The 14,740-nt window shown below is 40.1% G+C and overlaps 2 protein-coding genes across 2 annotated transcripts; one reads left to right on the top strand and one right to left on the bottom strand.

The window, feature by feature from the left end:
• Positions 1–2,886: 2,886 nt before the first annotated feature.
• On the bottom strand, positions 2,887–3,679 carry LOC117303294. The gene is made up of 2 exons (XM_033787461.1): positions 3,667–3,679; positions 2,887–3,383 (listed from the first exon to the last, which is right to left on the bottom strand). The coding sequence occupies exons 1-2, from the start codon at positions 3,677–3,679 to the stop codon at positions 2,887–2,889; spliced, it is 510 nt and encodes a 169-aa protein (XP_033643352.1).
• A 31-nt stretch (positions 3,680–3,710) lies between these two features.
• Positions 3,711–8,018, top strand: LOC117303530. Its single transcript, XM_033787760.1, has 3 exons — positions 3,711–3,796; positions 5,390–5,638; positions 7,589–8,018. The coding sequence occupies exons 1-3, from the start codon at positions 3,760–3,762 to the stop codon at positions 7,846–7,848; spliced, it is 546 nt and encodes a 181-aa protein (XP_033643651.1). The 5' UTR covers positions 3,711–3,759; the 3' UTR covers positions 7,849–8,018.
• Positions 8,019–14,740: the final 6,722 nt, after the last annotated feature.

Here is a 14,740-nt window from a genome sequence, read left to right on the forward strand (position 1 = left end):
TGAAAAGGAATTACATGGAGATAACAGGTGTTAGTTGCCAGACGAAAAGAGATGTGTTATTCTAACCTCTTTCTTAGATGGAGTTTACATGCACTCTGAACACCTCAGTGTCAGATACGTGTCACGCGGGGCCGTTTCTGTGTCATTGACCAATAATTGATGCGTTCGATTAGCTTCCCTGGGTCGACCCCGGTCTGCCCCCGGTCTGCCCCGGTACGTTCGAGCGGCTTTGACGTCATTCCAGGGGCTTACCCGGGTCAGCCCATAGTGCCCTGCTTGTTGTGGAGTGGGTCACTTGGGGTTAGCCCCGAGATGTATGACGTCACCACGAGAGGGTGAGTGATCGTTCGATTAGCTCTTGGAAGGGGCTCATCCGAATGAGCACCGCGGGGTCGACACAGGGAAGCTATAAGAGATGTTAAATTTGCATCGGGGATAAACTATAGGGAAGCGAATCGAACGCACCCAATCTGAAATATCTTCTCTGGGATTTTCCTCCCTAACACCTAAAACTGAAACTTACCTGAAACACCTAGAGGGGGCGGTATGCTTATCGAATAGTAATGTCCAGTTCCTGATCCATAATCAATCGTTTTCTCAACCTTTTCGCAAGGATCTGCGGTTTTGTTCATAAAAACACAGAAACAGGAATGTTAATATCGGTTTTCCCGGCCAACTTCAGCAAAAATCAATTCATTTTTACATCCGGCTTATTCAATTTCGTTTGATTCAGCATTCGGCAATCAAGGAGTAATTAAATTTCACCAGTCTAGCGTTCACTGGTCAAAATAAGATCAATCAATTTTCATTATGCCACTAAGGCCTCATTTAATTTTGTGTAAAAGCCAACAGCAAGAGCTGGTCGCTCCTGTCATGGCATCACGCCGAACCACCCATCTGCTACCTTGGTGATAGAGCCTTCACTACTGCCGCTCCCAAACGGTGGAATAAACTCCCAATATCTCTTCGTAATCAAAAATCTGTCAATAATGTTCAAAACACTGCTCAAAACTAACCTGATCTGGCCCAATTTCATAGAGCTGCTAAGCACCACAATTTGCTTAGCACGACATTTTTTGCCTCGATAAAAACACGATTACCAACCAAATTTCCACGTGATTTTCAGGATAAGGAAACAACAGCTGAATACCAGTAACAAGCAATATGCAACAAATGAAAATTTGGTTGGTAATCATTTATTATTCAACAATTTGCACGGGCTTATTATAATGCTTAAAGAAATGTTTTAATTTAATTTAATTTAAGTAAGTAAATCAATTTGTAGGTTTAGAAGCTTTTAATTTGCAACTTTTTTCTTAAACTTTAATCAGCTTCCCAGCTAACACACAAAACGTTGCCAGAAATTTGTCTACTTCCGATCCGGCGGCCGCAAACGCTTTTTTAGCATAATGAGGGATGCGCCGTTTTGCAATTCGATGGCTTCTGCGTGCACAACAACAATCACCAGAGCTTTTCTGAGCGTAACTCTCACCCCTGATGATGGAAGGATGTGTCCTTAAATACCCCATCGTTTCGTTAGATCTTTACTTTAGAGAACTAGTGGCTGTAAAATCAGTTGAGTATAGTATGAGCGAAGGTGTAAATTCAAACTCAAAGTCGTACTTCTTTATACCCAAACTTAGTTCACCATTCACGACTCGGTGACCCAGGACCACACAATGAACCAATCAACACACAGAACGTACGTGACGTCACGGACTGTCTGGCTGTGTCCGTGACATAGCCAGGATGACTTCGTCCGTCACGTTGTAAACACGTCTTTGTTACATAACGACTTGTCACGACTTGTCCGTGACGTCACACGGGTGACTTTATCAACAGACGAATCTTGTTGACTCCTATCTTTTACTATTTCGTTAACCATTTATCCACTGGACCGCCCAGCCACCTAAAGCGATACACTGTATTATGCGGTAGGAGGAAACCTCGCTATAGCTTTTGTTTGTAGAAAATAAGAAACATCAAAATAAAACTAGGTAGTTAATAGTATGCCTACGCATTGGTGAATCCATCTAGTATTTATAGATCATTATTCATTTGTCTCTTCACAGTTGACTTGACGAAGCTAATGATGATGAAATAATTTAGCACTTACCCAACAAAACGCTTATTAGTAAACACAAAGGAAACTGTTTTTATCATTCATGGTGATATTGTCGAAAACTTATGCCTTCGCAAATAATCAGCATTGAGCCAGATAAAAGCCTTGAAAAGCTATTGTATCCATTTTATCATTATACAAGAATAATCGCCATAAATATTACCGTAGGGTTTTTTACTGTTCCCCAATGAGGACTTGTACAAATATTACCGAAAGGGTCAAAAATTGTGCGTTTAATTATAAATAATAAGCCTTGGCTATCTTTTGAACTACGATTTCATTAAAGTTACTGCAAGAATCTTGAAAAGAAAAACAAAATTATTTCGGCAAACTCGAGCGGTGCAGGGACTAGAGGGTTAACTGTTCCTTGAATTTATTTGTTTGTCACTTGACCCGTTGCGTGGTCATGACATTCCCTCACTTCGTGGTGACTTTATACAGGGCAGGTCACCTTACGTTCCTTCCAAAAAGGATCCTCAGCAATAACGGCTTCAGACCCTTTTGTTCCTCATTTCCATTCATCATACGCTGTCCCGTACACACTCGTACGTGTGTGATCACTCAACCGAAAACACCTATTATACTACGCGCTATAACCACACTACACAAGAGGGTCTTGGAAGAGGAGGGAAAAGAGGAAATTGCATCAAGGGAGGATGGAGAGGGAGGCCGAGGGTCTTGGAGGGGAGGGTCAGATGGGAGGGAGGCAGAGAGGAAGAGGGATTTGGGAGGTTATGGGGTACGAAACGCCCCTCCCATACTACTTATGTTACTATGCTACCTGGGTATTGTTTGGAGTCTCTCTTCACGAAATATGTTACTATGCTACCTGGGTATTGTTTGGAGTCTCTCTTCACGAAATATGTTACTATGCTACCTTGGTATTGTTTGGAGTCTCTCCTCACGAAATATGGTACTATGCTACCTGGGTATTGTTTGGAGTCTCTCCTCACGAAATATGTTACTATGCTACCTGGGTATTGTTTGGAGTCTCTCTTCACGAAATATGTTACTATGCTACCTGGGTATTGTTTGGAGTCTCTCCTCACGAAATATGTTACTATGCTACCTGGGTATTGTTTGGAGTCTCTCTTCACGAAATATGTTACTTTGCTACCTTGGTATTGTTTGGAGTCTCTCCTCACGAAATATGTTACTATGCTACCTGGGTATTGTTTGGAGTCTCTCCTCACGAAATATGTTACTATGCTACCTGGGTATTGTTTGGAGTCTCTCTCCACGAAATATGTTACTATGCTACCTGGGTATTGTTTGGAGCCATTTAACTCAGTAAACTTTTGTCACCCTGGTTCCAAGATTTAACCAGCCTCGCTACCATGTACATGACAGCGCCTGGTAGCTTTGCGTAAGTCTATTCTTGGTTCGTTTTCCAACTTTCTAGAAGAGTATATGAGATAGTGACGTATTGGCCTACCCGTAGCCGATGACATGTAACACTGTGAGGTGCGTCTTTTCGGCCACCCCCCCCCCCCCCACCTTATGTTTGTTGGTGTGTTGTGCGCATGTGATGTTTATTTCTGCACCTGTATGATCCATGTTAACCTCGACATTTGGCGACAAGACTCGGTCTATATAGGTGGTGCTCTACTTTGGTTTGAGCGTCTCCCATCTACAGGATGGTGCGGACCTTGTTCATCCTCCTGGTCACAATGGGTAAGCATCTGTTGAATTTTCAGTTTGCTCTTTTGTGTGAGTGTTGGCTCTGAGAACAGCCGGTTTGGTGATGACGTTTCATATAGTATACTCTGCTCGTCTTCAGGAGAAACAGATTCTAAAAAGCGGTTTGCGCATTGTACGAGGGCAGTCGGTGTGTTGTTTATAATTAGGTTGATAGTTTAATGTTGAATATCTCTGTAAAGTACACTCAATTGTGACTATTAAGTAGGAAAAAGGGCTCAATTGGCAAAGAAATGTCAATCATGAAAAATGGACGTGGGGCGGTATACAGAAGTTAAAATTAAAAAGCATCCACTTTTCAAAAAAGATCATTAAATTTCAGTGGCCGCATGCTCGTCCAATTTCGTTAAAGGCAGTGGACACTATTGGTAATTGTCAAAGACTAGTCTTCACAGTTGGTGTATCTCAACATATGCACAAAATAACAAACCTGTGAAAATTTGAGCTCAATCGGTCATCGGAGTTGCGAGATAACTATAAAAGAGAAAAAAACACCCATGTCACACAAAGTGTGCTTTTAGATGGTTGATTTCGAGATCTCAAATTCTTAACTTGAGGTCTCGAAATCAAATTCGAGGAAAATTGCTTCTCTCTCGAAAACTACGTCTCTTCAGAGGGAGCTGTTTCTCACAATGTTTTATACCATCAACCTCTCCCCATTACTTGTAATAAAGAAAGGTTTTATGATGACAATTATTTTGAGTAATTACCAATAGTGTCCACTGCCTTTAAAGCCACCAACAAAAGCTGGTTAACAATTCATGTTCATCAAGTGTTAAAATAATTTTGAAAGCCTGTTTATTGAATTTTGTTTTACTGAAAATGGCCGGAAAAAATATGTTATATAAACACATTCGACTTGAAGACGAAGAGAAAATAAAATAAAGATGCAGCAGCAATAACTATTTTTAAAAATAATAATAATAATAATAACAATAACAGCAACGGCAAAAAGGGATGCATGCAGTGTAAATAAATCGAGCATTTCAATTTGCGTTGAAGCGCAATTTATAAAGGTCAACTCGTTGGTCCTTGAAAACAGAACGCGTGTTATCAGTGTGCCAACTGAATTGCAACTGCGCGAAGACGCGAACTTGAACACTATTGATTCGTCGTCGGTTTGCTTATTAGTCGAACGCATACTTTTTGGTCCTGAAACTTGCTGAAAATATTGACACCAATCCTTTTTTTTCTTTTTTCTTTTTTTACAAAAATCGAGCTAGAGAGGAGGGTGCCAAATAATACATGTAGTAACTTTAATAGGCACATGAAATAATTAGAAGGAAAAAGTGGTTCTTAATTGGGGGGGGGGCTTCCATCCAACCCCGGCTACACATTACTAATCCATAGACATATTACTCAGATGGGATTCGGACCCACGACCTTTGCAAGAGCTGAGCTTGGAAAAGTACTGAGTATACAGTGCTAACACACATCGGTGAATATGGGTGAAAATATAATTTCTTTATATCCCCCGACGCAAATTATTTACACGTATTAAAAAACGATGATGCTTTCCCCTTTTCTTAGTTCTCTCTTAAATATTAATAATAATTTTCCTTTTAACAGCGTGCAGGACGAGCTTGATTCATGCTCATCATAAAATGATTTGCTACGCCGGCACTGAGCCGGATCACACGGGCAAAGTGAGGTGGGTGCTGCCCTACAGCGACCCGTGTTCTTGCACCGAGATACGGCCCGGTGGCCACAACACTCAGGCACCAACCCGGACATTCACTCCGCGGTATTTGAAGTCATTGGTTATCACTAAAGACAGGCAGTACATCCAAAGTCTGCTAAGCTGCAAATCACCACCCAGTAAGTAATTATCTTTCAGTCTCTAAAAGGGGAAATGACGGAACGTATTGCCGCCACATGAATAAACGAAACCTCTATTTTATCGTTTACGTACACGATAAGTTATTATGTACGTACACGATAAGTTTAGACTATCGTGTACGAAAAAACTGGGTTTTTTTATTCGTATCGTGGCAATACGATTCCATAGGAAATAAAGTATTGTTTTATTAAAATGTATTTCATCCTTAAGATTTGGGTGTACATGCCATCCAACCCAAGATAACAAATGCTCGAACATACGTTTTTAAGCCAAAATTTCCCCATCTAAGGCAACGTCACATTTAATTGAACAATGCTAGCCTAATCTCCATATGCCTCAATAAGTGATATTTGGTGGGTGGGGAGAGGGTTGTGTGCGCCCCCCCCCCCCCCTCCCCAGTGACGGCCGTGGTGATTTTGAAGTGAATACACGAACGAAACTCGACCACGCACCCATAAAAAATTATCTCTCATACCTTCTACCACCACCCATATCTCTCATACCTTCTACAATGACTTTCATTGTAGAAGGTATGAGAGATATGGGTGCGTGGTCGAGTTTCGTTCGTGTATATTCACTTTAAAATCACAACGGCCGTACTATTAGACTTGTGGACAAGTCGTTAAATCGGCCCCACGCGCTGAGATAGTGCTCCCCCGCCAACATTGTTCGACGGAGTCGAAATCGGGGAGCCATCAGTTCGCGCGAGAGCAGTGAGTTCGCGCGAGACAATGTTGGCGGGGGAGCACTATCTCAGCGCGTGGGGCCGATTTAACGACTTGTCCACAAGTCTACCGTACTATAGAAGCATTAGGCGTACCGTCGGATGTTTCCCGTTCCAGTCTGTCTCATAATAAATAATAATAACAATTAAAAAAGCGTTTTGCTTTAATTATATTAATATTAGGTCTACCCCTCAAAAATAAATTTGACCGCATGCCAGCTCAAGCGGGAAAATAAAACGATAAAATGCAATTCATATTATTTATCCAATTTTGACCAATAATTATGAGGTGAACGCTCCGTTAAAACCCACTGACACAATGTTCCCTCTGGAGTGAGGCAAGCCTTTTGTCACTGCCTTTGTAGAGTGGATTGGACAGCTTAATTATATAGCCATTCTATAGCCTACTCGACTGTATAACAGTTTTAACGATTTTAACAGTTTTAAAAATTAGAATACACTTGAGTTGTAGTCTTGTCTGCAGGTCTTCTGTTTGTTGCTGTAGTTTTATACTGTCTGGCCATGATTCTATTTGCAGTGGTAGGCCCTTTTAAAAGAATATACCCACAACAAAGCAGCTCTATTTGCCCTATTTTCTTGGAAAGAGAGACAGTGATACATTGAATTTAATTCAATTCAACGGCAAAACCGTTCATTTAAGGAACATTACAGAATTGGTTTTTGCGAACAAAACAGTTGCTGTCAGTGAAAGCATTTTATGTAATCCACCATTTATACATAAACTGACAAACCTGTAGAAGTTTGAGATCGATCGGCCGTCTGGGTCACGAAAGAATAGTGAAAAACCGAAATATTTCAAGTGATGTTTTCCACTATCATCATCATTAGACTTGTGTAAGTTTTATGTAAATCTGCGATCTTCACGATTTTTGTTTCTTACCAGTTCTGTAACGTTCCTTTAATTGTTATAAGTCACTGGGTCACGACATGAGCACTAATATAAGAAGCAACTACAAAATGTGTTATGATATATCTACAGCAACTAATGATCAATGCCAAATATTCAAAGTTACTCAAAACATATTTTGAAGTCTCTCAGGCTCTTGATAAGCAACATTGAGTTATAGCTGCCGGGCAACCTCGGTAGTCTAGTTGTTAAGACACACATCGGTGTATGGGTAAAAACCAAAACTAATTATGTGATAGTTTATCACTTTGAAAACGTGTGTTCGTTCTTTTTCAGTTGTATGTGAGAACAAAGAATTCACAATTAACTGTGGAGACGGTGAGACCATCAGTGTAAAGTGGGCCCTCTACGGTTTCGATGCTGACAGTACCCATCGTTGTTTCGTCAATGCAGTCCACTGTGCAGGAAATGATGACGACACGTCGCTTGAGAAAGTGAAGACCGAATGCCAGGGGAAACGACATGCTCTTTCACCCCAACTAATGAGTGGTATGGATCAGACCCTTGTGAAAACGTTGGGAAGTACATCAACGTAACGTATGTCTGCCTGCATGACAGTGCGTGAATAACCATAAAGCATGTGCACTCTCGGTAAACCCATCTGATAGGCCCCTTATGAAGAAATAATTCAGGGATTGGAAATGGACCCTTCCCGTGAAATATGCTAATCACATTCACGCATGCGTACAGACCCTGTTGGTTGGCAAACGCCATACGCCTCTCTTAATACTTATGCATGACGTCATAATTCTTACCCAAAATGAGGCTATGGGCGCACTTCCCCCATCACTTGCAGTGGCTGCGCCCATTTGAGTTAGCATTGTGACGTACCTCATGCATAAATATTAAGAGAGGCGTATAGAGTTGTGCACTAAGCAGACGCGCAATCGCGTCTGCGTCACGCACCCTTTAGCCGTGTACAAAACAGCGCGATGTTCCCTCATTTTGCCAACCAAAATGTTAGTGCGCAGGCGCTATGTGCAATTAACATATTTCATGGGAAGGGTCTATTGCTGAAAGTAGTTTAAAGCCATTATACACTTTCGGTGAACAGTATTGCCAAGTCCCACACATGGTGTATCACAACTTATATATAAAACAACAAACCTGTTAAAATTTAGGCTCAATCGGTCATCGGAGTCGGGAGAAAATAACGGGAAAACCCACTCTTGTTTCCGCGCGTTTCGCCGTGTCATGACATGTGTTTAAAATAAATCCGTAATTCTCGCTAACGAGAATTTATATTGTTTTACCGTTTTCTCAAAAAGTAAAGCATTTCATGGACTAATATTTCAAGAGAAGTTTTTTTTTACCGAAAGGGTCCAATGGCTTTAAAAGTTGGCTACTTTTGTACCTATTATTATTATGCCAGATTGCCTGCTATATACCGAACAAATAGTTTGAACCCTCGAACAGCATCTCTTGCCACACCGGCACAGCACCAAGGGGGATGTAGGTTATAAACACAATATACATTGTAGCTGGGTCCTAGCTCTATGCTAGACACTCACCAAGCATTGGTATACAATGATAGGCGTGGCGTTTCGAAGCACATGCTATGTGGGAGTTCCTCAATAATGCAGTGCAGCCATAACAACTATAGACCTTTTCGCAATTTTAATTGAGTGCTAACTGTTGAATGTTGTGCATGCTGATCTCCCTAGCTAGCGATTAAGGTTCAACGCCAGTTTCAAGAACAGTTTGCACCTCTTCCCACGCCTTACCTGTGCCTACCGAATATTAAAGGTATAGACCTAGTCTATATATGGCTAAATCCATGGTGCTGCAACAGTAGGCTAGGCCCTAAAACCACAAAACAAGCGTTTGGAATGTGCTCAGATTAACAACATAATGGGTTTTATTTTATTCATGTAATTCGTCTATAATCTAGCCTATTATGACATGATACACTTACAGCTTCGAAGAGGCACATTTTTCTAAGAGGTGCGCCCTCTCTGTCCACTTTAAGTCATTTTCTTTTACTCTTCATGTTTTGTATATATTATTGCTATTGAATGAGCGGTTGTGGTGTGACAATATCACTTCAAGGACAATAAAACATAAATTAAAATTGCTTTTATTGTTGTTGCTTTGTTTATTCATTGTCAGTCTTGATTTTCAGATGCAATCTTGAAGATTATGTAGTCATCCATGGGGTTAAGTTCAACAGTTCAATATCAATTCCCATTGCCTAGACAAGTCCACACACACAGTAGTATGTCACACGCCTGCAACCGTGGACCTCCTTTTGTCACTCTTTTGTTTTTACTCAAACTTTTTTATGCAGCCGCTCCCATTGGTTTTGTACACGTTTTCGAACTGTGGAACCGTACCCTGTATGGTAAATCAGGGACCTATAACAAAAGAGGACACTTTATAGGGTCCACAGTCTACGAAAGGTCCACAATTGGAAAACGTGTTCAAAACTAATCGGAGCTGCTACAAACAATAAATGAGGGAAATTATGAGGGGCACGGTTGCAGGCGTATAAGGTGTGATTTTGTGGGAGCATTGCGTCCAGGGTTGGGAGGGGGTACTTCCACCGAAGTGCCTCTTCTTGCACTCATTATTCACAGGTTGTCAAGCAGGCAGACGTACGTTACGTTGAGATACTTTACAACTCGTGGACAGGGGTCCGATCCATACCAGTCGATGTTCGGGGTGAAGTTGCATTGTCGTTTCCCCTGGCACTCGCTCTGCACTTTCTCAAGCGATGCGGTTTCATCCCCGTCACAGGGGCCTGCATAGCCGGCGACGAAACAACGATGGGTACTGTCAGCAACGAAACCGTAGAGGGCCCACTTTACACTGATGATCTCATCGTCTCCACAGTTGATAGCGAAGTTAATGAACTCACATACAAGCTTTTGAACTGCGTTTAAATAAGAAAACACAAAGTGTTTAGGTGAAAAAAGTGTAACTTTAAACCGTCAAACCCAAACGGTCACCAAGGGTCGTGAACCATCTCGATGATCTCATCTTGCTACTTCTCTAATATTAAATACCCCACGCTATCATTTTCAAAATGATGTCCCCCTGCTTGCCACTCCAAGCCAGAGAGCAGCACGTAAAAACGGCGAGCCTTGTAGGCGTGTCATTCTAGCAAGAATATGGTCATTGTATGCACTGTTGCATCAAAAGAAATGCTTGCCGAAAAGTAGCGACCATTGCTCATTTTCACATTTCAGCCCGACTTCCCATGTTGCGCCTTCGGCACTCCATAATCTAACCCAATAATCATTTTCTGTAAAGGGTTTTACTTATTAGTGACTGCCGTTGGTTTATTCTTCTTGTCTTCACGGCAAGTTGCTCTAAAGGCCGACATTGTTTGCTGTCTGAGTAGATGACCATCTTGGCCAGCATCCACCGACATCATCACGCTGCAGGATTCACTGTTTACAACTTGTAAGAAACCGACTGCCAAAGTAAGTAGAATGAGTGCGCCTAGGGTGTACATTGCTTCACCTGCCATGTTCACAATGTTTTCTCGTTGAGCACATCGTTTATAAACGAAAGCGATGCAGCGATGCATTAAATTAGCCTTTTATTATAAACAGCACCGCACTAAGTAATAGAGGTTGATTTTCACGACAACAAGGACAAGTAATCTGAATTATTTATATGGAGTACTCTAATGCTAGAATATTAAAATAAATAAATCCACAAATAATCTGTGGTCTGACGCTTCGAAAGCTGCCGTTGCCCGCATTAGGACTTTTAACATTTAGGTTAAGGCGAATGGACGAGAAAGTATAGATTCGTGGATAGAATGTACGAGCCAAAGGCATTGTAGACAATGTATTTACGAATCTACGTTTTAGAGTCTATTCTCTGACTGAAAATATTTCACCCAATCTTTGTACTTTTGTCAAACGACGTTTGGGTACACTTATACCTATTTAAAAAAAATACAAACATAGTGTTCTTGCAACATTATTGAGTACAATGTTATAGTCCTATGCTATTAACTAACGTATATTGTTTAACTGAAAAAATAATTTGGGAACATTGAAATATGTTTTCACCTCATGTTATTTTTGGAAAGACAGTCATTTCCAAGTTGGACAATTACTTTAGTTTGTACACTCAACTATCTCCAGTCGACTATAGATTCATTACAAATTAGTACAGTAAGGGATTCTGTGGTCCCCCCCCCCTTCCCGGCTAATAAAAAATGTTAGCTTATTGTCCGTGCCACCCCAATGCCAAGACCCCGCCCACCACGAATATAAAGCTATGCTTCTCATGCTCAAAGTTTCACGGACAACATTCCGCGACCGTAGAACACTAAACTCCTTCCGCGCACCCGGTGAAAGTAGTGCGCCTTCGCTGTGTAAGAATTCGAAAACAATTGACAATTTCAATGAAGTTTTCCCAAGTTATTTTATTTGGATTACTTTCGATGAAAACATTTTCATGTTTTTAAAAATGTACGTTTGTTTACATTTTTCAACAAGTAAACGCCTCGCGTACAAATATAATCATGAGTAAACGGTCCACCAAGGCAATTTGGCTGTTTTGTTGTTGTAATTGGCACACGTTAGAACGGATGCAATAACATTGCGACTCCTTCGTTTTTTTGCAGCCCTAATTTAAGACAGTTTTTCACAATTTTGCTAAATTCGGTCTAACCTTGGATTCAAGTGGACGCCTAAAATGATATGGACCAAATGTAAACTGTTTGAAGCTGGAACTGGACGAGTAAAAATGCTGAATTTCGGAAGTGAAAATGCTGCACCATTTCACACTTTTGCAAGTGTCCCGTTCGTCAACCGCCGCCGTGCAAAAGCACGGTGTGTTGCTTTTCTTAGGGAAGTTGAGACAGTCAGCTGCGAGCGAAGTCACTGGCTGTTGCTCACGGCGAACACTGTGCTGAAATTTGCAACACATTTTGTGCAACAAGAGTGACAGTTTTACTCCTAGCAGAATGAGGAATATTTTCGTCCCGTGGTAGAAATCTTGTGTCGAGTTTCAGACATGGTCAAGCCTGACCAGAAGGGGGTGAGTCAACACAAAAATTGTTCGTTTTAGAACAGTCATGCCAATTACTCAGTAAGGCAGTGCAACTCATGAATGTTAGGGGACAAACAAATATTTAGCTCTTTTTTGGAAACACTAGTTTATTCTGCCCAAACCCGTTTCAAAATGTTGTATATTATGTCACGTATATACAGAATGTATGTGTACACAGAAAATTCCTCTCGAACTGTAGTGTTCATTCATGCTCATATGTAGGTAAAATGAACATGGCTCGAATTGGAATGTGGTATCCCTATTCCGCTATTGTTGAACTCGCATAGCACACACAGTGTTTGCTCATGAACTGAACAATGAGGCTGAAATGTCGTGATTGTATGACAATAGCTTCCAGCAAACGCAACCACTTTGCTCATAACTGATGTCATTCATTGCATCTCTCCAAAAGAAATAGTAATACAATTTTCAAAGGATATGAGAAAAAGAGGAAAACTGCATTGATCTTTAATGCACCAGACAGAAATAGTGTCTATTGAATTGCACGAATTTAAATGACTTTAGAACATTTTGTTTTGTACGCTATGCGATGCCCAAGGCAAAACTCAACACCAACATATACTGCCAAACAATCCACCTCCTTTTCCTCTGTTTATGTCCTTATACTCAAATTCATTCTGCCTTTCGTGGATTCATAGAAACCACATCATATTTCTTGGTTCTGAGATCAATAATTTACTGTATCTTTTATGTTCATATCTCATTCACACTGAACCATTCTGAATAAGGTATTCACCTGTTTGCAATCAGGACATGGGGTATGTGAAGTGTTCTCGTACATAATGTTGAGAACATAACAGTGGAAGTGTATTGAATTTGTCAAGAGGTTAAGTATTTTTTGTAAACTTTGGTGGTCTGCCATTGATTTCGTGAAGTCATGAATACACAGTAGTCATTTTCTCTGTCTGCTCTTTTTCTAAATCAACATTATTCTTCTTGTGTTGATTATTGAAATTTATTCATGTGTTTTTGCAACAACATATTCTCCTTTTTGAAGAAACTTTGGTGGTCTGCCATTGATGTCCTGAGATCATGAAGACCCAGTTGTCATTTTCTCTGTCTGCTCTTTGTCTTAATCAACATATATTCTTCTTATGTTGATTCTTACATTGAAGTCTATTCATGTATGTATTTGCCAACATAGTCTTTTGGTTGAAGAGAATGGTACCATCAACTTCAATGACCCTATATCTTTTACATGCAAAAGTATAAGTATGAATCCGGTTTAATCAAAAGGCAATTTTCTGCCCGAATTGTTTATCTCCTGTGTAATCTGTGGGGTTATATTTTTAGGAAAGTATGTATGGTACAATTTAAGGGAGTTAATTCTATTTTCTCATAAAGTCAAGGCTGCATATAAAACACTTTAAAATAACAAGCATTTGAAACTCAAAGAATACACTTTTATTAAATGTTGCATGCGTTCATGCGTAATTTTTGGCTATAGTCGTACATGCTTTGTATCTTAATTTGTACTAAAAAGCTTTAGTAACGGTCGCAATACACTTTTGAATGCTTTGTAAATGCCATATTAACTAGGGAGACAGACAGAAATGAACTATACCCTTGTGCTTTATTCCAAATTTGACCCCCAAATCACATAAAACTACACTACATTATTATTATTCCCCCTACGATTATATTTGTTTCATTTTCACTTTTTGATCAAAATTTGATGATAATGCGGGACCCAAATTGATGGAAAACGCTGGATTTATCCCTTAAGATTGTTTATATTTATTTACACAAGTTTGATAAAAATGCTTGACTTATAGGCCTACCCCTTGCCTTTTCCCCAAAACTCTAGACCAAAACTTCATGAAAGGTACTGAACTTACCTACCCTCTTGTGATTTTCTATAAATCATTTTGTACAAAAATATGAAGAAATGCTCGACTTGCTGATTGTTTTTTTTAATTTTTGACCTAAATTTGATAACATTGCTAAATTTACCCCTTTGTTCTCTCACTTTTGACAAACATTTCATGAAAAGTGCTGCACTAACCCCTTCTGATTTGTTTCAATTTTTGACAAATATTTGATAACAATGCTACCCCTTATAATTTTGTTTACAATTTACATCTGCATAGTGTAAAAACGAAATCATGTTCTTCATCCACGTCAAAGGCAGTGAAAACCTTTGGTAATTGTCAAAGGCAGGCGTATCACTACATAGGCTTATGCATACAATAAAAATCCTGTGAAAATTTGAACTCAATTGGTCATTGAAGTTGCGAGAGAATCATGGGGGGAAAATATCCTTTTTCGCACAAGTTGTGTGATTTAGATGCCTTGAATACGAGACCTAAGCCGAGGTCTAGAATTCAACTCAAATATTTGAGTGAGAAATTACTTCTTTCCAAAAAAACTACGTTTACTTCAGAGGGAGCCGTT

Source organism: Asterias rubens, chromosome 19, assembly GCF_902459465.1.
Source record: "Asterias rubens chromosome 19, eAstRub1.3, whole genome shotgun sequence".
NCBI lineage: Eukaryota > Metazoa > Echinodermata > Asteroidea > Forcipulatida > Asteriidae > Asterias > Asterias rubens.